The 21595-nt window shown below is 47.0% G+C and overlaps 10 protein-coding genes across 10 annotated transcripts; 4 read left to right on the forward strand and 6 right to left on the reverse strand.

Moving 5' to 3' along the window:
* Positions 1–396: 396 nt before the first annotated feature.
* Positions 397–737, reverse strand: ASPWEDRAFT_176819 (uncharacterized protein; the record flags this gene model as incomplete). The annotated part of the gene is made up of 3 exons (XM_040831558.1): positions 397–470; positions 532–581; positions 649–737. 3 exons carry the CDS (start codon positions 735–737, stop codon positions 397–399), a joined length of 213 nt encoding a protein of 70 aa, XP_040683826.1.
* A 2774-nt stretch (positions 738–3511) lies between these two features.
* ASPWEDRAFT_45718 (DUF821 domain protein) lies at positions 3512–5214 on the forward strand. The gene is made up of 2 exons (XM_040836610.1): positions 3512–4719; positions 4773–5214. The coding sequence occupies exons 1-2, from the start codon at positions 3732–3734 to the stop codon at positions 5174–5176; spliced, it is 1392 nt and encodes a 463-aa protein (XP_040683827.1). The 5' UTR covers positions 3512–3731; the 3' UTR covers positions 5177–5214.
* Positions 5215–5222: 8 nt separating this feature from the next.
* ASPWEDRAFT_32360 (uncharacterized protein) lies at positions 5223–7428 on the reverse strand (the record flags this gene model as incomplete). Its single annotated transcript, XM_040833650.1, has 3 exons — positions 5223–5581; positions 5626–7040; positions 7085–7428. 3 exons carry the CDS (start codon positions 7426–7428, stop codon positions 5223–5225), a joined length of 2118 nt encoding a protein of 705 aa, XP_040683828.1.
* A 683-nt stretch (positions 7429–8111) lies between these two features.
* ASPWEDRAFT_32361 (cell wall cysteine-rich protein) lies at positions 8112–10286 on the reverse strand (the record flags this gene model as incomplete). Its single annotated transcript, XM_040833651.1, has 1 exon — positions 8112–10286. One exon carries the CDS (start codon positions 10284–10286, stop codon positions 8112–8114), a length of 2175 nt encoding a protein of 724 aa, XP_040683829.1.
* Positions 10287–11635: 1349 nt separating this feature from the next.
* ASPWEDRAFT_32362 (uncharacterized protein) lies at positions 11636–12013 on the forward strand (the record flags this gene model as incomplete). The annotated part of the gene is made up of 1 exon (XM_040833652.1): positions 11636–12013. One exon carries the CDS (start codon positions 11636–11638, stop codon positions 12011–12013), a length of 378 nt encoding a protein of 125 aa, XP_040683830.1.
* A 3706-nt stretch (positions 12014–15719) lies between these two features.
* On the forward strand, positions 15720–16027 carry ASPWEDRAFT_176824 (uncharacterized protein; the record flags this gene model as incomplete). The annotated part of the gene is made up of 2 exons (XM_040831559.1): positions 15720–15845; positions 15896–16027. The coding sequence occupies 2 exons, from the start codon at positions 15720–15722 to the stop codon at positions 16025–16027; spliced, it is 258 nt and encodes an 85-aa protein (XP_040683831.1).
* Positions 16028–16303: 276 nt separating this feature from the next.
* Positions 16304–17344, reverse strand: ASPWEDRAFT_176825 (DUF3632 domain-containing protein; the record flags this gene model as incomplete). The annotated part of the gene is made up of 1 exon (XM_040831560.1): positions 16304–17344. One exon carries the CDS (start codon positions 17342–17344, stop codon positions 16304–16306), a length of 1041 nt encoding a protein of 346 aa, XP_040683832.1.
* A 392-nt stretch (positions 17345–17736) lies between these two features.
* Positions 17737–18258, forward strand: ASPWEDRAFT_176826 (uncharacterized protein; the record flags this gene model as incomplete). The annotated part of the gene is made up of 1 exon (XM_040831561.1): positions 17737–18258. The coding sequence occupies one exon, from the start codon at positions 17737–17739 to the stop codon at positions 18256–18258; it is 522 nt and encodes a 173-aa protein (XP_040683833.1).
* Positions 18259–18314: 56 nt separating this feature from the next.
* ASPWEDRAFT_32364 (uncharacterized protein) lies at positions 18315–19950 on the reverse strand (the record flags this gene model as incomplete). Its single annotated transcript, XM_040833653.1, has 2 exons — positions 18315–19828; positions 19875–19950. The coding sequence occupies 2 exons, from the start codon at positions 19948–19950 to the stop codon at positions 18315–18317; spliced, it is 1590 nt and encodes a 529-aa protein (XP_040683834.1).
* A 124-nt stretch (positions 19951–20074) lies between these two features.
* Positions 20075–21144, reverse strand: ASPWEDRAFT_45721 (YdcF family protein). Its single transcript, XM_040836611.1, has one exon. The coding sequence runs from the start codon at positions 21047–21049 to the stop codon at positions 20243–20245; it is 807 nt and encodes a 268-aa protein (XP_040683835.1). The 5' UTR covers positions 21050–21144; the 3' UTR covers positions 20075–20242.
* Positions 21145–21595: the final 451 nt, after the last annotated feature.

Genomic DNA, 21595 nt, shown 5'->3' on the forward strand with positions numbered 1-21595 from the left:
AGGCCTTGATAATAACACTTATATCTGCCATTAGTCTGAATTCCATGTTAGCTTGCAAGTCAATTTGTTGTTAGGGCGCAGATAAGTGGACTGGTAGATATTAACATCGAGGTACAAATCTATAACTATATAGTGACTTAAAGGCCTATGTTATACCGATTAAACAGTTAGCCAGTAGCTAAAAAGGGCTATATTGACTTTCTCGCCAACTACAGTTTCAAAATAGCTTTCTAATGAGAAGCCACAGAAACAATATAACATTTACTATGACGGCCAGCAGCAAGTAGAATATAGAATATTCCGTTTAGGCTTCACTCTATCCCTGCACACTCGCGAAATACAAGTTGCCCTTATAGCCTATCCATACTTTCCATGCCAAACCATCCCTTATAATTTTCATGGACAGCCATTAGGAAGAGCATCCCCAACGGGGTCGCATGAGTTATTCGCGCCCCTGTAGTAGCATTCACCTAATATGGAAGAGAATATCAGTATTCCTAGTATATAAAAAGTCAGGTTTGAAGGACGCACCATTTCCTTCACACTGACAGAAATTGCCGATGCCACGATCAGGGTCTGCTCTACAATAAGGTTAGAATTCGTCTTAACTGAAAATGCCCGGATGAAAGACAAAGAGTAGTTACCTACCGGTTATAACAGAATCCAAGATCAGCACTAGTAGCCCCGGAAAGTCCTATGACCAGGAAAGTGATGAGGGTATTCGTTAAAAATCTCATTTTGTAGCTTGGTTTTCTGGCTCGATAGTGACTTGAAGAGAGAAGATTTGATGATTAGATATATCGATGATAGGTGACAGTGTCCGGCTTTATATAGAAGCGTTCAGTATAGATATGTATATACTTGGTCTTTGATCAGGGTATACTCAGCACTGCCACTACGTACACCATACTCGTGGTATACTCACGGTATAGCCCATCAATGAAAGCTTTCATACAGACTGAGGCAATTATACGATAGGTCTGTCCATGTTAGATGATGTTGAATCGCCCGACACTACAAACCAGATACCATATGACCAAGGTATCGCGAGTGGTTGCCTGGAGATTCAAAAGCTTCGACTCTTTCCCTCCACTAGAGAAGTATCTTCTGTCAGCGATTGTTGTTCTGGTGGCTGGGTAGCCTATCATCCGCTTCGAGTATCAGCCTCGAGTATCACCCTTGACTAAACAAGGCTTCAGAGCAACAATTCATAGACGTATATAACAAGGAAATATTAATCCATGAGGGAATTCCATCAAAGCTCTATGCTTGATGGGTTTGTAATGATATCTATTGTCAGGATCCCATGCACATTTACATCCATAGCTATCTTCCAGCCTATCAAATCTATTACCAACTGTGGATCAACGGTAACTGACTATGTCATTATATGCATTAACCTATCATTTCAAATTCATTTCATATAAACTTGGCCTTGGATTAGCAATAAATCTTGTTGACAGCACTTGCATCTGGACTCTCAGCCTTTTGGATACATGCTGATTTTTGAGGCTCTAGTTGTAGCTCGGACCCCGAGGAGACTTCATTATCGGCGACTGGCCATCCATTACTTCAAACCAGACGTTGATGCCCAATGAGGCTCGTACCTTTGACTCTTCACACCTGACTATCCCTGCGCAGGGGCTATGATTTCTTATGCTCCTAAGGATGCACGGCTACACAGTGCTCTTCTCAACTTACCCGCATCAAGGTGATGAAAAACTCTTCCCACCGCTTCCACTCACAAGGCTGGGGCGATGACAATGTGTAGGCTCTTCGCAAGCGCTGCCTGGCCCCCAAAGGTGATGCCAGCCAAGAAGATCTACAGATGTCTGAGACTAGTGGAAGAAATGAATCCGAGAGCGATTGGAAAGCGCATGTATCCGTCAACTAGTACGGAAGGAGAATTTTTGAGGAGGGGAGTGCTTCAGCCGGAATATCATTTTGTATGTCAATCTATTGTTGCTTGGTCGATGTTTAGTTTCCCTCATTGTTCCTATATTGCGTGACTTATCCAAGCCCTATTTTCTACGGTCTTGGCACATGGATAAACAGGATACGTTCAGCAAAGAATCTTACTATATAATTTCCCTTTCGAAGCAATAGTAGTCGTAGCCTCATTTCTGCCGTTCAGCCTCGCCAACACATCGAAAAGCGGGGTAGAAACTTGACACAACGCAATGACGTCTACACGGCCTCTGTATGCAAGGCTGTATAGCACATGCGAATTTGTCCCTTGAATGACTCAGACTACCTCGTATTACTATCAGAAAAATTCAATCTTGACAGGTGCAGTCTGGATCAAGCTTATTATTGGACAAATTTGACAGTTGAGAACTATTACAATAAATGACTGACGTCGTGTAATCAATGGCATGATAGACAATATATAAAATCACATGGTTCATTTTCTCAAGGTTAATACTACTAGTATAGCAGACACAACATCAGAACATACGAATACAATCAAGCTAAGTACTGACTAGAGGTCCATATATGATTACAGGTCACAAAACCACCTTAGATTTTCCGTTGGAATGGCATGGTCTGGTAGTCTCTCAGTAACTCTGAATAATTAAATGAACATTCTCTGTCAAGATGTCTCAACATCACGATGATGAAAAATTAGTATCCTCAATTAGATACTGATAAACTTTCTCTAAGACACTTATCCTAGTTCCTGCCATGGTAACTAAATAGTGTAACCCCAGAATCATCAAATTGCAATGTCGACGATGATATAGCCTGTTTGGATAGCAGTAATATGAAAATTCATCCGTGTGCATACATTAATAGGCAACAATAGCATGGAGAGATTGCATCTAGGCTACAATATCGATAGGGAAGGATCATTTATAGTGCTTATTATAGTATTCAAAGATAGAACATATGATCGTATATTGACCAAACAAACGATGATGATTTGATAATCAGAACCACACAACTTTAATATGTGGGGAAATAATATCCGTCGGTGTGTTTAAGAGGGTATATTGCAATATATAAACAGTCAGCAGTGTTTGACAGTGAGATATTTCAAGTCTAAGTTGTCGATACAGTAGTCTAAACGAGTTAGCCTCGCAATATCAAATAGATTGGAAGGACTAAGCAATCCTGCCAGGCTACCGGGTTGTTGCCAAGGATCTAGCTTGAATAGCTTCATTCTGCCAAAGACAGGATGAATCCTTTTTGTCTTGTTATCACTCCTTCGCATTAGCTGCTTACTGTCTGTGTATACATGTTTCATCTTCTCTTATGCTTATTCTTATTCTTAATTGATCTATTCTTATAGATGAGATCATCACATGAAATGACGATATCCCACTTCCCAACAAGGCTGAGTCGAGGCAGTTCCTGTTAGTGCGCTCCCCCAGCCAATCACAGGCGCTCCGGCCCTGGAACCGCCCCCATTGCTCTCCGCCTTGGCTGTCCATCTCTTACCGCATTGGGCAACTCCCAGTCGTCCCATTGAGTCAGGATGGGCAATCAAACTCCCATGCGTTGATCCACTCTCTGATCCCTTCCCAGTGGAGTTACTGCGAAGCTCCCCGGGCACAGTTGGTCTGTTGAGATCAGCACATGGAAGGATTCACAGCCTGTCATGCAGGGCCAAACACGAACGACCCAAAATTATGAGCCTCAGGCGCAGTGACATATGAATCGGCCAATCCCACTTTTCCCACCCACACTATTTTATCTTTGATTCATCTTCGATTGATCATGTCAGCAAAATGGGCACGGGCATGGCATACAAACTGAACGCGCAGAAGCTCGCCTCCACCTACCGAACCCGTTACCTCATCATCACCATCGGCGTCACCGTCGGCCTCATCGTCTACACCCTCTGGTTCGCCGTCAACTCGGACAACGATAATGTCCACCCGTACCTGAACCAACTCATCCCCGCCGGCCACTGCGCCTGCAAAACCACCGCCCAATTCCAGTGCTCCTCCTGTTTATCATGCCCCTCGACGACCCTGGCCACCTCCTCCCCCGAATCACGACCCTATAACGCCCGTTACGACGCTAAGAACCTCACCCTCCCCGCCGCGCAATGCCAGTCTTTCTTCCCCGGTTTGTTCGAGGATATCCACCGCGCCCGCGCGTTCTGGCAAGCGCGCAACGGCATCGCAATGGATGATCTGGACGACATTAACCTCCTGAACGGAATGGCACGTGTGGCCATCCTCCAGGGCGAGCTACATGTTCTCGCCATCCGCGCGAAAGGGGAAGACCATCGACGGAAGATCATCGCGACGCTGAGCTCGATTCATCGCGCGCTCGTCGCGTCGCCAGATAGCATGGCCATCCCGAATACGGAATTTGTCTTTTCAATCGAGGATAAACTCGACGATGTGGCGGGGCCAGATCATCCGCTTTGGATTCTTGCGCGACGTCCGAGTGAAGAGTCGGTTTGGCTGATTCCGGATTTTGGGCTGTGGGCGTGGAGTAACGGCAATGTGGACAATCAGATCGGGCCGTATGATAGGATCGCTGATCGCATTCGACATGACGAACAGACGCTGTCGTGGGGAGCAAAGGAGGATAAACTCGTCTGGAGGGGAAAGTTGAGCTTCGCACCGAAGATGCGCCGTTCGCTGCTCGAAGTCTCGCGCAATCAGCCCTGGGGCGATGTGAAGGAGCTGGTGTGGCAGAATAAGGAGAATTATCTGTCGATGGAGGATCACTGTCGGTATAAATTCATCGCGCATGTCGAGGGTGAGTCTATCTCAATATACATCTACAACTTCATACATACTAATAATGTACAGGCCGCTCATACTCCGCCTCACTCAAATACCGACAAGCCTGCAAATCCGTCATCTTCGCCCATCGCCTCCAATTCATCCAACACCACCACTACCTCATGATCCCCTCCGGCCCGAACCAGAACTACGTCGAAGTCGAGCGCGACTTTTCCGACCTCCCAGAAAAGGTGGAATACCTCCTCACCGATCCCCGCCAGGCAGAGCGCATCGCAAGCAACAGCGTCAACACGTTTCGAGAACGATACCTCACACCAGCCGCAGAAGCATGCTACTGGCGAGCCCTGATTGACGGCTGGACGGGCGTATCGAGGAATATCACAACTTCACTGGGAAGAACAGAGAAGGGAATGCGTTATGAATCTTTTATTCTACTAGATAGCAGTGATATGTTACGGTTTACTGCATAGTTATATACCCCTGATTTAATATGAATAAACAATTAATTACCTTACTTCAACTGCTGGATCGTACGACTTCAAATCCTTTTTCCTTCTTCGGTCGCCAACGCGAGAATGTATCTGATTCTCGTGGTGGCTCAGACGAGCCCATGACGATTTCTCGTCGACGGTAATATTGATCTGCTTCACGAACGGAATAGTCGACGTCTGACCGCCGTTCTTCAAAGTCTGTTTCGGTCGACCCACGACTTTCCGTGTCCGAGGAAGACGGGATAGACTCCACAGTCCCCGTCGCTTCAGACGGAGACATGGACGTATAATTTCTCGATCGAGGCTGTCGGTAGAAGTGTCCATCCATGGAGTGGGATTCTTCAGATGATCCTCGTACAGAATGGTGTGGGATACAGGCGGGGTCTATTAATTAGCTTCGTCTTACTGTATAGATGGGGATGAAATACCAGGACTCAACGCAGGCAGATGCGAGAAACTCATATTTCGCTTCGATCGTCGAGATAGCTGATCCAGTCCGAATACTGGAGGTCTATCTTCTGGATCAACAGAATGCGGATCGAGGATATTCTTCCTTCTCAGGACGAGTTTTAGAACGTTCAAGATGGAGTTGGCGAAGAAACCAAATATTAAAACAGCTGCGTGGAAGGATAGAATGCAGTATCCCACGTATCCTTTCGTGCCCTCACTCAGTCCAACAGACGGGAGAAAGGCACAACTCATGAGAATCGTGGTTAATCTCACCACTGCAATGGAGATACCCTTCCAGACAGGCGACGTATATCGATGGGAAAACAGAGCAACAATCAGAGCAATTTCACAAATAGCCAGAGCTACTATCTGCCCAATCCCAGATATCTGCAGCCCACCGATGATGATCCCTCGGAGTAACGGAAGTCCGTATAAAGCGTCAGAAAGCCAACTCTGCGACGATCGAGGTAGACTACTCTCCGTGAAGAACAGATTCTGCTTATCATGAAGACCGAGATACCTAACCACAAATCCCAACGAGACAGCTAGAAGGGAAACAAGCAGGACGGCGAGGAAAGTCTGATAGACGGGGAAGAACTTGGCGACGTGTGATTGGTATAGCGAGAATGTCACGATCGGAAAGATGTAATAGTGCAGAACCATTCGAAGAACACTCCATCCGGCATGTTGTATATGAGCGAGAAAGTCGGCTTTCATTTCGATATTCCCCGACTGGGGTGTCGAAAGTAATCTCCACATCCACTTGAATAACGAGGCGAGTTGGATCATCACTACCAGGATGAGCACCATCACTGACAGATTGATAGTTGCGTTTGTCCACAGATCCGTCATGGTTGTCGCACCCAGTACCTGCGCCATCAATTCAAGTCCATATGTTCCGTTGATCGAATAGATATTGTCCTGAACGCCAGGATAGAGGAACTCATGCGCAATAGGCCCATTCGCATATATAAGCGACGACCACGAAAACTGGCTAACAATAGGCTTGAAGAACCCAGGATACGACAGCGTCAGACAACCAGCCATGAAGATAAACTGCATATACTGCAGACAATCACCGATACCAGGGAGGAATGGCTCGACAGGATCTCGTTGGCTGTTAGCGATTTCATACCGGAACATACTCGATCGACTGCGAGATGTTTTTAAAGCCATCGAAATAAGGCCGGATAGAATGAGAATGGCCACTGGAATCCCTTTGAGCAGGTTAGATGCGACAGGCCCAAGATCAGGCGTAATGTTGGCTGCCATGCAGGCGACGTCGCTACCATTGTTCAGTCGGACACGGATAGTGGTTGCCAATGTACTGAGTCGATATGCACTGCCTAAGGAGTAGGCAGTCCGGTATGTCGTATACGTTTGAGGATCATACCTATACGGTCAGTACAGTCTATACACATCATATGCTAAACATACCGAAAATGACCAGTAATAGGAACAGTCGGACAGCTCGCATTCGACTCAAACTGATAACCCACCGTCTCCCCAAGGACCTTGACGTCGACGAGAACATTTGCAAAAGCACCATCGACCTCTTCACAGTCCGATCCATGGTAATCGCCCATTATTTTCAGCCATAATGACGTAGAATCATCGGCTATATCGAGCCCACCGCCTAGAGTCAACGGCTCAAAGATGGGGTTGACCAATGCGTTTTGGGTAGAACTGCAGTCTTCCCGTCGGATGAATGCTGCTTGGACTAGCTGCAGCCATAGCAGTATCACCCAGACATACACCTGCATCATGCCGCCAGAGAACATAGCAGAAGCAAGTGATATTCTGGAAGAAAAATCGAAGTTTTAACACTCCCAGCTTGACTGGCTGAATGGGTCGACTTCGGCGAAACCGACAAAAATAAGTCCTTCCGTCCAATCAGAGGGCAGTATCAGCCCCATTGTCGGCTATATCCCGGGTCTAGCCTGATTAGGGAATAGTTTCTTCTGAACCTGAAATAGATCAGTTCGTCTGAATTGGGTTAGCGCCTTTTTGCTTTTGATTTGTGGATGAATTAAGATGGCTGTCAGTAAATTAACATCATTTTAATTTGGAATGAGACTATTATTGATGAATAGTAGACGTTGAGTATCTTGATTCTTGATATCTATTCTTTGATCTGGTGTGGCTGACTAATGCTATAGGCTACCGGCAGTCAATATATATTGCCACATGGGACGATTGTGTTACAAATTTTAATAAAAGATCTCTGTTAGATAGCCGTGTACCCTACTTGAACTAGATCATTTGTACAAATTCAAAACCACATAAATTTGACTGCCTCTACATAAAGCTGCCTAGAGAATTTACTAAAATTGACTATCTCAATTATAGTTCACAGTTAATCAGCATCCACCACCGAAACCCTGATTCCATCACACTCCTGCTTCTCACCTCCTGTGGGCTACACCAATTCGGTGCAACATCGACATCAGCTCTAGTATTTGCATCAGCACCCTACACAAGGGGTGGTGGGTCCACTGATACTGGAATCACCGTTGGCGTCGGCAGTGGTAGAGGCACTAGCAGAAACACTGGCCTTGCCCCCTCCGGTTATCGGGACGGTGATGCTGGTAGAGGCGCTCACGATAACTTTGGTAGGGGCGGGAGGGGAAGCGGCAGCAGTGGTAGAAACCAGCGGCGCATGCAAGGCCTTGCACCACTGAAACTCCATACATCCATCCGTCAAATCAAAAACACAACTGATGCCGTCAAAGACCGTTCCTGAGGGACAATCTGGATCCGTCGTCAACTTGCAGGTCTTTTCCACTGGGTCAAAGGTCGAGCCTTGGGGGCAGGTGGGAGGTTGCTCTGCGACACAGCGTCTGCCGTCGTACACGGTTCCAGCGGGGCAGGACGGTGCCTCGACGGCAGAGCAAGAGTCACCGTCGAATTCTGTGCCGGCCGGGCACGAAGGCTCGTCTCCAACACAGCTCTTTCCGTTGAAGGAGCTTCCGGCTGGACACTCGGGTCGGTTGACGTGCACGCATTTGTCGTTCTGAACCACCAGACCTGCGGGGCAAATGATGGCGTCTTTGCCAATACATTGAACTCCGTTGTATCTATATCCTGGCGCGCAGGCAGGAGGCTGGTGAGAGATACAGCCTTTGCCGTTGAAGGAGGTGCCGTGAGGACAATTGGCAATGTCACTGGTGACGCATCCGACTCCGTTGAATGCAGTTCCATGAGGGCATGTTGGGCGCTCGGGAGTAATACATGCGCCAGTGCCGTCGAAGTGGCTCCCTGGGCTGCAGGTTGGGTCTTCCATTGCGATACATAAGCTGCCATTCAAGACAGTCCCATGCGGGCATGAGGGACGCTCAGGGAAGACGCACTTATCGCCGTCGAACATTGCCCCTTTCTCGCATGTCGGTTGGTCCGGTGCTAGGCAGACTTTGCCATCGAAGATTGCTCCAGGTGGACAAAGTGGATGTGTTATGGCGGTACACATATCCCCGTCCAAGGTGGTACCGTGGGAACAGGATGGTGGAGTCACCGCAATACAGCGGTTCCCATTCATGATGGTATCAACAGGACAAGAGGGAGGCTCGTTGGACGTGCAAACACCATCTTCTAAGATGGTGCCAGAAGGGCAAGTCGGGGAGTCTCGCTGAATACAATAGCCGCCGTTCAACTTCGTACCATCCGGGCAAGTCGGCTTTTGGGACGAACTCATTTGGCAGCGTCCAGCCACCAGACTGGTCTCTGGGGGGCATGCTTGCGAGCCACGAGGTTTGAACACACACATGTGTCCATCCCACTGCATTCCGTCGATACAGCACCGAGATGATCCGAGTATGGTGTCGATGGACAGAGTTTGACCAGGAGGACAGAAAGGCTTCTTGATTGTCACGCATTTGCCCTTGACAAGATGATTGCCTGGTGCGCATGTTGGCAGGTCTGATGACTGGCAACGATGCCCATTCCAGGTGAAGGACACCGGGCAGGACGGAGGAGACTCGCATGTTTTACCAACAAGTACGGTGTCTTTCGGACATGATGGAGTGGCGTGCGAGATGCAGGCTGAGGATGATGGGTCAAACTGAGTCCCGTCCGGACAGAGTGGCACATCCGTGACGACACAGGCGCCATTGAGAAAGTAACTGTCTTCATGGCACGATGGCTTTGACAAACTGACACAGCTATTTCCGTCGACGTAGGTTTCGGATTGACAGGAGGGGCGACTTGGCGAGAGGCACACTCCGTCGTGGAAGACCAAGTCTTCAGGACAAATCGGAGCTCGGCTGCTCACACACACCTTGCCCTTGAGGATAGAGCCTGGGCGACAGGAGGGAGGTGTTGATGAGAGGCAGATCTTGTCATTGAAGACGGATCCCTCTGGACAGGAGGGTGACACGGTAGCCACGCAAGTGTTGCCTCGGAGAGTCATGCCGTTTGGACATTCCGGAACCTCGGTCACACAGGCCGTGCCATCAAACTGGGTGCCGATGGGACAGCATTTGGACTGCCCCGAGTCTGCATTAAGCATGGGAACAATGTCCTCGAGGGTGTATCGTCTCGTGGAGGTGTGGCCGAGTGCCTGGTTGACTTGCTGGGCCATAGATAGGAGGGTCGAAGCCCCCAACGCATGGAGGAAGGCAGATTTAGTGAACAAACGCACCATTTTGAAAGGCTTTGTAGCTCTGAATGATGAGGTATGCTTTCCACAGATACATGGAAATCTGGCTGCTTTTATGTCCTTGAATTCAGCCAGTTCAGCAGTTCACTTAGCAAACAGACATCCTCGCTGTTGTCGATCCCAGTCAGGCCTCGAACCATTGTAAAGCTCACAACATCTCAGAATGCGTAATGTAGCGTATTCATCCCCACCTCGATGATAATCTCAAGCAAAGGATGTCTCAGTTGCCACGCTCCTCCGTTGATAGCACCATAGGATTAACAACTCACTCGCCTCACGCCTCAGAGAACGGGACAGCAGCCTGAGAAGGTTGCAATCTACCTGCATGAGCAATTGCAATGATCATATCCACGGCTATCGCCATACAGAACCGGTCACATACTACCATGATCCATTTTTAATGATTCAATGGAGCGGGGCTGAGATGAGTTGCCAGCAGAGCCTGTACACATGTTTTAATGGGTATTCCGCAGTCCAGGCTGTCCCTAATAGTCAGTAGACTACGCGAGGGATGGGGCGTTCAAGAACTTGGAACGAAAATTGGAACAAGGCTTGATGTGGGTTTACATCTACCACTCATGTCATAGCCCATAGCCCATAAAAATAAAGCGATGTACAGCCTTATCAATATTCAAACTCTTAGATCATCTTTACCTTGAATTTATATATATTCCAAGTCACATAATTCAATGACTTATAGCCTATTCTAGACCTAGGATCTTGTTGAAACATCAATTCCATGAAGATTAATCATGCCGATCACATTTTCAGTTGAATGAATACTTTCAGCAGACTTCAAGAGGGGCTATATAGAACAGCACCGGAACTATGTGATGGCCTAGCAGCACAAGTGGCTTAGACATGTTGGTTGTCGTGCACCTCAGTCGAGTACTGACCGGAGTTCCGCACTGTGATATTTTCTCACTGCAGCTGTGGAGTATATACGATAATAGACATGAAATTGGATTGCTCGCTCAACGGAGTGATAAGAACCTAACCTGACTATTAGCTACATGCTTTGTTGTTCGTACTATGGCCACTTTACTTTAATGCATAGATCGACGCTGCAGGAGAGGTGATTAGGATGAACTGGTATTCAACCTTTTGTAGTAACCAATGCTGGATTTTGGACTTTTTATGGATTCAGTCTACCAGTTAGGTGTTGCTGCCCGATGCAAGAAGTCCGAAATTCGCAATCCTTGATCACTGCAGAAACCGATAAATAGTGGTCTAGGATATCCATTGTACAATAGCCACCAGAACAGCTTTTTCCTGCGAGAATCCAATACATTTTTCTTCAGAAACCTGCCTATCCTCATCAAACTTCTCTCAACATGAAATTCCTCATTCTCATTATCATCGCCCTCTGGTGTGCCCTTCCAGGCGCCCGAGCCGATCCGCCAGCCGAAAATTGCCAGTCCTACCTCAAATGCCGTGCAGTCCACAAGGGGAAAGTCGATATTGATGGCATTACTTTTACTCAATACTGCAATGAAGCACTACCAAAGGGCACGGTTAGATACAAGACCGACGACCTGGGTTACCAAGATTGTCTATATGCCTGCAGTCATGACAATCACTGTCAGGGGTTGAATTGGTTTCCAAATGGGCCGTCGCCGCCTTGTGTCATGTACAGGACCTACCGGGACAAACCTTCTACTGCTTATTCGCCCTCGCCCGTGATTTGTGCTATTCCAGCCCACCGCAGATGATTTGCGTGTACCGAGTACACGCTATGTATCTTTGTGAAGTTGAGGAGAGCGGGGAATGTGGAGGATGTGAAGCTCGTTTTCTTTGGACATGTTTTTGGGACATGTGGGTCAGGGAACGTGGAGGATGTGGAGAATGTGAAGTCTTTGCTGTTTGTGAATGGTGCTTCTGGTTTGGATTATAGAAAACACAATAAATTTTTTTTTCTCTCGAGTCTATGATAGATTGGATTTCTGCTACATGGGTGTGTATTCATTTACTGGTTGTTCACCATAGATAATAGGTTGGTATCTAATACTATCTAACCATAAACGTATTCTTGACCGTATCTATACTCATCAGGGGTACGAACAAACATCTAAGATACGAATCTGCTTTACCGAAAATTTTGTTTCAAGTGAATCAAAAGCACAGCTACAGGCGTTCATCAGTTGGATGAACCCTCGAACAAACCTTTGGAGCTATATTAAGGCTTGCGCACCCACACCGAATCAAACAGCTACAGGACCAGTACAAGTCATACAACTAGTGTGGATTGGTCTTCCGAAACCCACTACTTGCCGAGTTTAGGGCCTGGAGATCAGGTTTTTGTTTAGTGTCCTCCACAGCCGGGCCCTGCACCCGTTTACCCGCTGAAAAGAAGATCTAATAAAGCAGTGCACCTGGGTCGGTCGGTTTGTCGATCTGGTTCAAGTCCCACTATGAACTGTCTGTCCAATAGGTGTTTCACATTGAGATTTCTCCCGAAATGCAGATCTCTGTGGGTGGAACATAGGCCAACCATGCATCCGATAACCACAGTAAACCCGCGCTATAGCAAATGAACGCATTCAGGTAGTTTAGTTTGTCGTGTAAAAACCAGCCATGGATAACAAAGTTTAGAAATATTCTACACACATCTGAATAGCGAAGACTTATATAGATCAAAGTAAACAGGGCTCGTGACAGCCCGTTTTATACACTGTAAATCATGACGGCACGGGCCGAGCTGCTTCCCGCTGGCTCAAACCTTGGTTGCTAGTTTTGGGCTTTGGGGATGATTTCGTAGCGCCGAATCAGCCTCTTGGCCATGCATGGCCGGGTTCCATGACTTGTAATGGGGGCTTGGGAGCGGGTTCTGCGGCGCTACTGTATGATAGTCACACCTGTGTTCAATGAAAAGCTTGGATGTGGAGCAGTGATGATCGGCACCTGACACTTACCACTCTATCACCTATGCCCCAAGGAAATTATTAAATTGGTTTAATAGCGCCTTCAACATAACATCTAGCTATGCAGTACACTTACAGGGCGCGAAAATATTTGTGGTGGTATAAATCACAGATGAACCTGAGTGATTGGCGTGGTCCACCACAATTTAGCGCAGTAGCCTTTTTGCATTAGCGCGTTCGACTTGGTGCTGTTGTTCCGGTTAATCGTCGGGCTTAAAACAAACACCACGACCCGTTATGGACATGCAAACCTCAGTATCTGAGAAAAAGTGAGTGGGCTCTTCTGCCGTAAGCAGACTTAGAATTACCCAATCATGCAAGATCATCCGAACAGGCTCCCGAGTGTGTTGGGGTGGGGGTACAATTTTTCCAGATCAGCTCCCCGCAAAGGCCACTTGTATCTTAGTTACTCGAGGCAATGTGGCAGATCTAGTCCCGATTTCAATATTATTCAATTATGGGCTGTTGGCATATGATACTAACCCTCAAGAGTCCCCCAAAGCGTCGCATAGACCGGAGGCGGTTGCCAACTAACTGATCAGCTAGCTAAGTCAGTGTCTATCCCAGATGTGGAAAAGAATACCTTATAATAAGGGCATTTCGAGTGAGTACCCCTCAGAATTACACCCATGGCTGTGCAGCTAGTCTCATGTGGGTAATCGATTAGAGGTTGAGGGATTTTAGTGTCGACCTTGATGGTATCTACAGGTAGGGTGTATAAAGACTGCGCATGGGGTAGTTCTGATCATAGAGGGTTCTGGTGCATAGTAGGCCAGTTCCTTGGGTAGCCTGATGTGTGATTTTCATAGGTTGGGAAGCCCACGAGACCGTACAAGATACTCATTGATGTACCTGCTACCCTGGTGCGCTTGTAGGTGCCCTCGACACTGTAGGTATACCTAAACTGATAGGCGATAAATTACCAGTGGATCCTCGATCCTTAGAATTGATATCGGTTCTCCGATGCTGTATCAGGCAGCAGACTAGCTACGGCTAGGTTGTAGGATTTAGTTATAGTTGACTATCTACCACATCAGATATCCAAACGCTAAATGAAGTGGTTTCTTAGCAACGAGGGTATTTTTCCATTGAATACTTAATGTATTTGTACGTATGTAGTCTCGTGACTATTCCGGCCACCCCGCAGTGACCTGTGACCAATCAGCGCTTAGGGCTGACAGATGCAAGTGTGAAATAATAATGACAAAAATAATAGTAAAAACGGACAATCTTATATGGAGTGATATAGCTTTTACTATGCTTAAGATAACACGCGCAGTGCAAGTAATGAAGTTTATTCAATAGAATGCAAGGCCGGGTGTGACGACTAAGATAAGGAATTTGGAAATACTACATAGTGAGACATGAGAATACGCCTTTCTAGGTATTAGGCTATCTCACGTCAGACAAAGTCTGTTGAATTATATAGGTGGATGCAGTCTATTGGGGAAGCATAATATTCCCACAGCCAGTCTTGTCCTATGTCATGTCTCACTTGGCGGGGAATGATCTTCGACGATCAGGCTGATGTTTATTACCCCACCAATCATGGGTTCTTCTATAAACAGGCTATCTTAATAGAGATACATGCATGTTTTGTGTTCTACAATGCGGGGTCAATTTCTAGATCTTCAACTGGACTGACCTCCAACGTTGTGATTGGACCATGCTTAACCCCTGATCAGCAAGCACAGACCGGGTTTTGGTCAGCCCTGTGATCTGAACTTAGTGGCATGTTCTGCTTACGCTGACTCTGAATCGTCCTTGGTATAACAAAAGCCTAGAAGGATCTAATTATTGGGACTTGCGTAGAATGAAGTGTGACAAATATACAAGCTATTATCTACTATCTTACAGTTTTCCTGCCGCGAAGGTTTATTGTGAACTATCGAGATTGAATCTTGGAAAGATTATAGAGAATGTAAACAGTAGATAGCAAGACTAAGGCGTGAATATCACCTTCTCCTCAATACAAATGGCGAGTTCAGCTTCGTATATGCAGTGTCAGAACATCCTAGTCTGGAAATTCCGTGCTAGTCCAATAGGATCTTCATACATTGATGCAATATACTGGATAATGGATGTAACCTACATTTATCAATGAGTATGCAATTGAACAGCTGATCTCACTCACCACCTATCCTTGCTGCGTTACCCCAATGCGGCTCTGCTGGACCAGGTGGATTGAGTAGTACAGAGGTCTGTCTCTTGGTTGAGCAATATGCTCTGACGTTGGAAATGAGAGTTGACCAGATTTAGTCTTCATACAGTAATGGTGGCATGTTGGGATTTCAGCCACGGCGATGGCAATTGGAGTCTCATGATGAATTGTGTATTATCGCTCGTCTGACCACTATATCTATGGCTATAGGGCTCTGGAATCTGATAGTCAAGGCAGAACCGTCTATATAAGGCAGCACTCGACCCAGCTTCATAGCATCATCAGACAATCATCCAAGATATTCTTACATTGAAACTAATCCAATCTACCGTGACCATGAAGATCATCTCGCTCGCCTCCTTCGGAATTGCCCTCTTCACTGCTCTGGCAGCAGCAACACCCGTCGAGCCCAACACTGTAGAAGCCCGAGCTGAACAGGGTGTCTTGATCAAATACGACGGAGTATGTACTAGTTCATCGAGACTAAAGCAAGATACTAACAATTCTCATAGAAATGCTCCAAGAAAGATAATTCCTGCAAATTCAAGGGACAAGGTGGTAAAACGACTTTCTGCCACTGCAAGTTTAAGAAGGTATTTCTTCCTCCTTCGGATATAGTGGATGTATGGCTTATGAAGATATAGTGTGGTAAAGATGGTGCTAGTTGCTTTTATGATAGTTATAACAGTAACTGTCAGTGTAACTAGGGGGTTGCGATTGTCTGCTGCATGGGACGGATAAGAAGGGTGTTTATGATGATGTATTTATCGTTTTCGCAGAGCACGAGCCGGATATTCAACATGTCTGCTTGTTAGGGAATATAAGTTTATTTACGTGGAGGATTGAAATGTATAAAGCTGGTTTGTATTGACCTGAGTACCAAAGGCCTATTAACGCGTACTAAGGAGTCAGAAGAATAATCACTCCTCGCTATCATCCTTGAGCAACTTCTTCAAACCCACAAAGTGTTCATCCTTCTGCAAATCAGTCGCACCCTCAAACACCCGAAGGATCCTGGAATTTCTCTCCTCAACATGACCCAGCATAATCTCAATAGCATCAATCCCGAGCTCCGCCAGATCCTTATCTCCCTCCTTTCCTGCCTCATCAACAATCTCATGAAGTCGCTTGAGCCAGTACATCCATCTCCACGGACTGAATCCAGCAGGGGCGCGTTGACCCAGCTCGGACTCGATGAATGCCTTCCCTCCCTGCCCAATACTAGGGGAGGTATCGTTCCAGCACGCATCGGACAGGAGGAGGATGTTGTACCCCGCTTCGCGGAACCAGGCGCACGCAGCAGGAAGCAAGGCGGCGATGGAGAGATCGTGCATTGTGCGACCGGGGTTGTCGTCGACAGGTTCGTTGGTGCTTCCTAGGGAGCGACGGTCGTTTTCGAAGGTTTCGCGGAAAACGAGGAGGGCGATCTGACAGAGTCTATCTTTGTCAATGGAGGTTGACGCGAGTTTAGCTAGGAAAGAAGCAAAATTGACACGCTGGGCCACCTCCATCGTCGCGCAGTCGTTGACCCAGAACTCAGTCATGTCCGCCACGAGATAGGGGAGGTCATTCCAGAGCGCCCCGGCGGGGGTTCTTGCAATGTCAATACCACACCCACTGGGTGCGAGTCTGGTGAGAGGCCCTCGTCCGCGAGTACGCAGGACGTCGAGCACGAGCCTGTCATGCTCGGAGCTTTCGTGGGAGAGGTATCTGCCGCCTTGGTAGTAGATGTACCAGAGGTTGTGGAGGATGGGCTCGAAGGAGTCAACGGAGTCGCCGATGCGGCAGAATCGCTCGCTGATGATCCACGTCTTGTTGTACGCTGCCGGTCTGAGCTCTTCGAACTGGCCCTGGCTGAAGGCGTGGTGGACTGATGCGCGATCACCGGGGGAGGAAGCGACCAGGAAGGGGTCAGCTTCGCCTTTGGGGGGTAGGCTGGAGGAGTCGGATAGTAAGTCCATCTTGATTGAGTTCAAAGGGTTTGCAATAGATTGAGTGGAGAGGATCAAAAGAGAATTGGGGTAAAAGAGAAGAAGATCGAGTGGAAAGCGAGAAGAAAACAGAAGACAAGAGAAGCGAACAGTCAATTCACAGTGAATGGAGATTTGAGACAGGGGTAAACACAAGATGGCCAGGCCCTATAGGCAGCAATAAGACAACAAAGAAATAAAAGCAATATACTGTATGGCCAGGCCTAGAATATTAATATCCCCATTCCACTGCATCTTGTCTGACAGCCAAGCATTGTCTTGATTGGATCCCCACATTCCAGGCTGACCCCGCGTGCAGACCATTCAACCTCACGTTTATCACATCACCTTTAACGCACTATCTCATTATTATTGATCACAAAATGCAACACTACCTGTTATTCGACATCATCAATGCATTCATCCATCGACTCGAAGCCAATCCTAACAATGAAAACTCCCTCAACGCAGTCGTCTCCGGCATCGTCAACCACTACTTTCCACCATCCAAAGGCTATATAGTCCTCCCACGAAGACACCAAAACGGCAAGCTGAATGGGTTTCTCGTTCAACGGGTTAATGGCGAACAGCTTCAGGGTAGACGGCGATGGGATCATCTCCTTGTGCTTATAAAAACGCCAGATACAGCAGAAATTCATAAAGAGCAGCGAGATAAGGAGATTGGGGATTTGAATACGGAAAATAGAAGCTGCTGGGGACTGGATATTGATGGGGTTTATTTCAGATTCTATGAGTATCGTGCGGGCAAGTCTAGGGATGATCGAGTTGTTGCACGTGGCCCGCCTGATCACCCTATTCAAGAGGCATATCATGTTCGGGATGATGTCGAGTCTATTCATGCGATGTTACAATGTATGGACGGAAATTTGCCTAGTGTGCACTAGACTTTATATACAATAAAGCACCGGTGTATTGAGTACAATAGCGTCACTTGGCAAATTTATATTCTATTCGCCCAGCGCCCATGTCGGTATTTTGACCGAGGTCCTATATTTGCAAATCGATACGCAACACCGGAAAACACACCACTGAACTGGATCTTATACTGGATGGGCTGTTCGATCATAGATATCACTGGATAAGACACACCTTCAGGGAGAGGCTTCCTGAGCGGACATAGTTTCAAATGACGTCCGTTAATGGTGATGTTCGAGTCAGGCATCGCTCTAGGCTGAGAGGATCTTTGTTGAATTCGGCCTGGGGCGAGTGTTGGATGCGAGCCATTTCTTTTGCACAATATGCATCTGTACTCATCGCTAGCTATCTCATGCCACGTGCAGTTAGGATGCCATTCGAGACATGATACGCAGCATACTATGTCAAGATCATAGCTTCCTTCAAAACAGACAGGGCATATGAATTCGTGTTTTGGAAAATGGAGACCAGGAAAGTCAGGGGCCGGTTTTGGTATCATCGAATAGTAGCATCTGTCAACTATAGAAGACGCCTGACGGAATAAGGCCAGCTCCCTTTGTCCGAGATGGTGAAGAATCATCTCGATGATCTCCAGTGGCAGATGGAACCCCCACCGCTCTCCGCTGAGGCTCAGTGGCTTTTTCCAGGTGAATGGAGATAGCACATGCACCAATGCACGAAGGCCTGGGGAGGGCTTCTGAGCTGATGTGTTGGTGATTAAGGGGAACACGGCAGAGCATGAAACAGATCCTTGGGAAATCTTCATGAAAGCGACATGACGAAGAGAGGTGAGAATGACGTGAGATGTACCCTGACGATCAACACCAAGGAACTCTTGGGCCTGTCGAATGGCCTCCTCAACCGGCTCAGTTCTATCTAACCGTAGACAAAACACGATCACAACGCCATGGAACCAGAATACGCTCTGGGATGGATAGTCCCAATGCGGCCTCGTGATACTTAGAAGCTGGGATTCGAAACAAGCCTCGTCTGGTCCGGGAGTCCTCGGTTCCACCTCGAGCTCCCACGCTGCGATCCGGAGAAGAGCAATGGCCAATTGCTTGAACCCATCAGAGGGATACAGCCATGTGCTAGGGTCATCAATCATCTCTCTCCACTGATAGATGAAATCCGTCGCTATTTCATACTGAAGCTGATGCTGCCAGGTTGGTGGATTGAATCTAATCCGCAATGTCTCCGGCACAGGAGGTTGCTCAACTTTCTGGTTATAGATGTCAACGGGGACAGTCTGGTGGTTAAACGCCCACGGCTTCTGCAGATCATCTTCATCATGGACGGCTGACAGGGGGAATCGGTCGATCGGAGGCTCCCTGCCCCGCTCGTATCGCGTTAGTTGATCAGCATCAAGATCGATCGTGTAGGCGTGAGCAAAGGTTTTATCTGGAAAGACAGGCGCATCAATTGGATCCCAGCCGGTGGTGCTTCTTTCCCTTCGTGCGTGCCTGATGACACTGAAGTCGCGACCCTCCATTTGCGGATCTGTGGATCCAGGGGGGTTAAACGAGCCATACCATCGCCCTGCGATGGTTAGTTATAATCTTATTCATGTAGAGATAGTTCATACCATGTAGATGCAGATTGAAGTGGGTTCGGACAGGTCGGTAGTCTCTCATGAGAGGTGCATGATTTGTTACATACATGATACACACAAAACTATCACCTTTTAGAGATTAATCTTAGCTTATATCTCTGTTTTTATGATGATTATTGATTCTGTGCTGAGTAACATATATAAGGGTTACTATATATAGAATCTGACTCATACTCTTGGCTTTATTTAATGACAACCATAATACTTCCCTTAATTTTAGCCTGATATGAAAGGAAAAGTATAGTATTTAGCGAACTATGTCCTACATTTGAGCTTCATATCAACATAATTTTAAGATACAATATCTAAACAGACAAGCAGAACTGGTCTGTTCCATAGACTTATCTCGTAGCATCTGAAACACCCCGCAGTCGCATCCACGCCTCCTCAACTCTATGTGGAACTTCAACATGGGGAATAAATCCTTTTCCATTCGGACCATATCCATTCTCATCATCTCGAAGTCGTGGAATTTCCCCAATAAGTAACTCAAGAAACCGACTCTGCGGCCATAAAGCTGTTGGTATTGAGTCATCATACGCCAAAACTACATCTTTTACTGTCATACGCGGAACGAAGACTGGGTATCCGATGAATTCAGGAATATGAATGACATCTTCATACGCTTTCTTGAAAGAAGCGATGGTCCGACGCATCATGGTGGGATCTTGGATGATGATGCATGTGGTTGGATGGATGCCTGCCTTATCGAGGACATTTCGAGATAGAGAGGCGTTGAGGCCACAGTTTGTTGATTTGTCTTCGACTAGAATTTGACAGCCGTGACTGGTGATGGTGTCTGTATCGAAGAACTCATTGAGGATTTTCTCTAGTACGCGCGCTTCAGACAGGCCGATGACATCGCCAGCGATGCGCGAGAATATGGGATGATTGGCAACAGCCTCATGGATATAATGGGTTGAGTGGCCAATCCCACCGCATAGAACCAGGCATTTGGTGAGAGATGGATTGGTTTGAAGGCTTTGGAATAAATTTTCAGCCTGGTGGAGAATGGCAGAAGCGCAGATGACGATGCAATCAGCTGCAGAGAGGGTAGATAGATCAGGATTGCTGAGGTATTCGGATACGGTGTTGATATCCTCGACTGTCTTTGTACCTGCTTGCATTGTTGTTTGGCTTGAGTCCATGTGGAAGTTGGGGTGAGAAGTGAAGCAGTCGGAGGGTCTTACTGGAAAGAGTAGGCCTTCCGGTGGATCCGATGTCCAATCAGAGTACCCCACCGGACTGTCTATTCCAGATCGAAGATAGAATGGTCGACTTCAAATCGGCCCTTTGATCTAATTGAGTAAAGAAGTAAAATAGAAAAGAACACACAATTAGATTATGCACGTCATCAATCGAATTTCCAGCCTCTACCTGTGCGTTATATAAACAAACATATTATGAAGATCTCCTGTTCGATACTCATAGCATCCAAGGAGACAGTGATTCTTCTAGACTGAAATATGCTCCGTATTCGATACGGAATTGGGAAATTCCATTTTTCTCACCAGTATGATTCAGAGGCGACTCTCTATTCTTGTCGAATACATTTGGGTTCGCGCCACATTTCAGCAGAATCTCGACAGTTTTGAAGCCCGATATTCTCCCTTGACAGCAATATGGAGCGGAGTAGACCCATCCTCATCGACCAACTCGGTATTCGCCCCGCGTTGAAGTGAACATTCCATCCC

The sequence above is a fragment of the Aspergillus wentii genome (assembly GCF_001890725.1).
Source record: "Aspergillus wentii DTO 134E9 unplaced genomic scaffold ASPWEscaffold_9, whole genome shotgun sequence".
Lineage (NCBI taxonomy): Eukaryota > Fungi > Ascomycota > Eurotiomycetes > Eurotiales > Aspergillaceae > Aspergillus > Aspergillus wentii.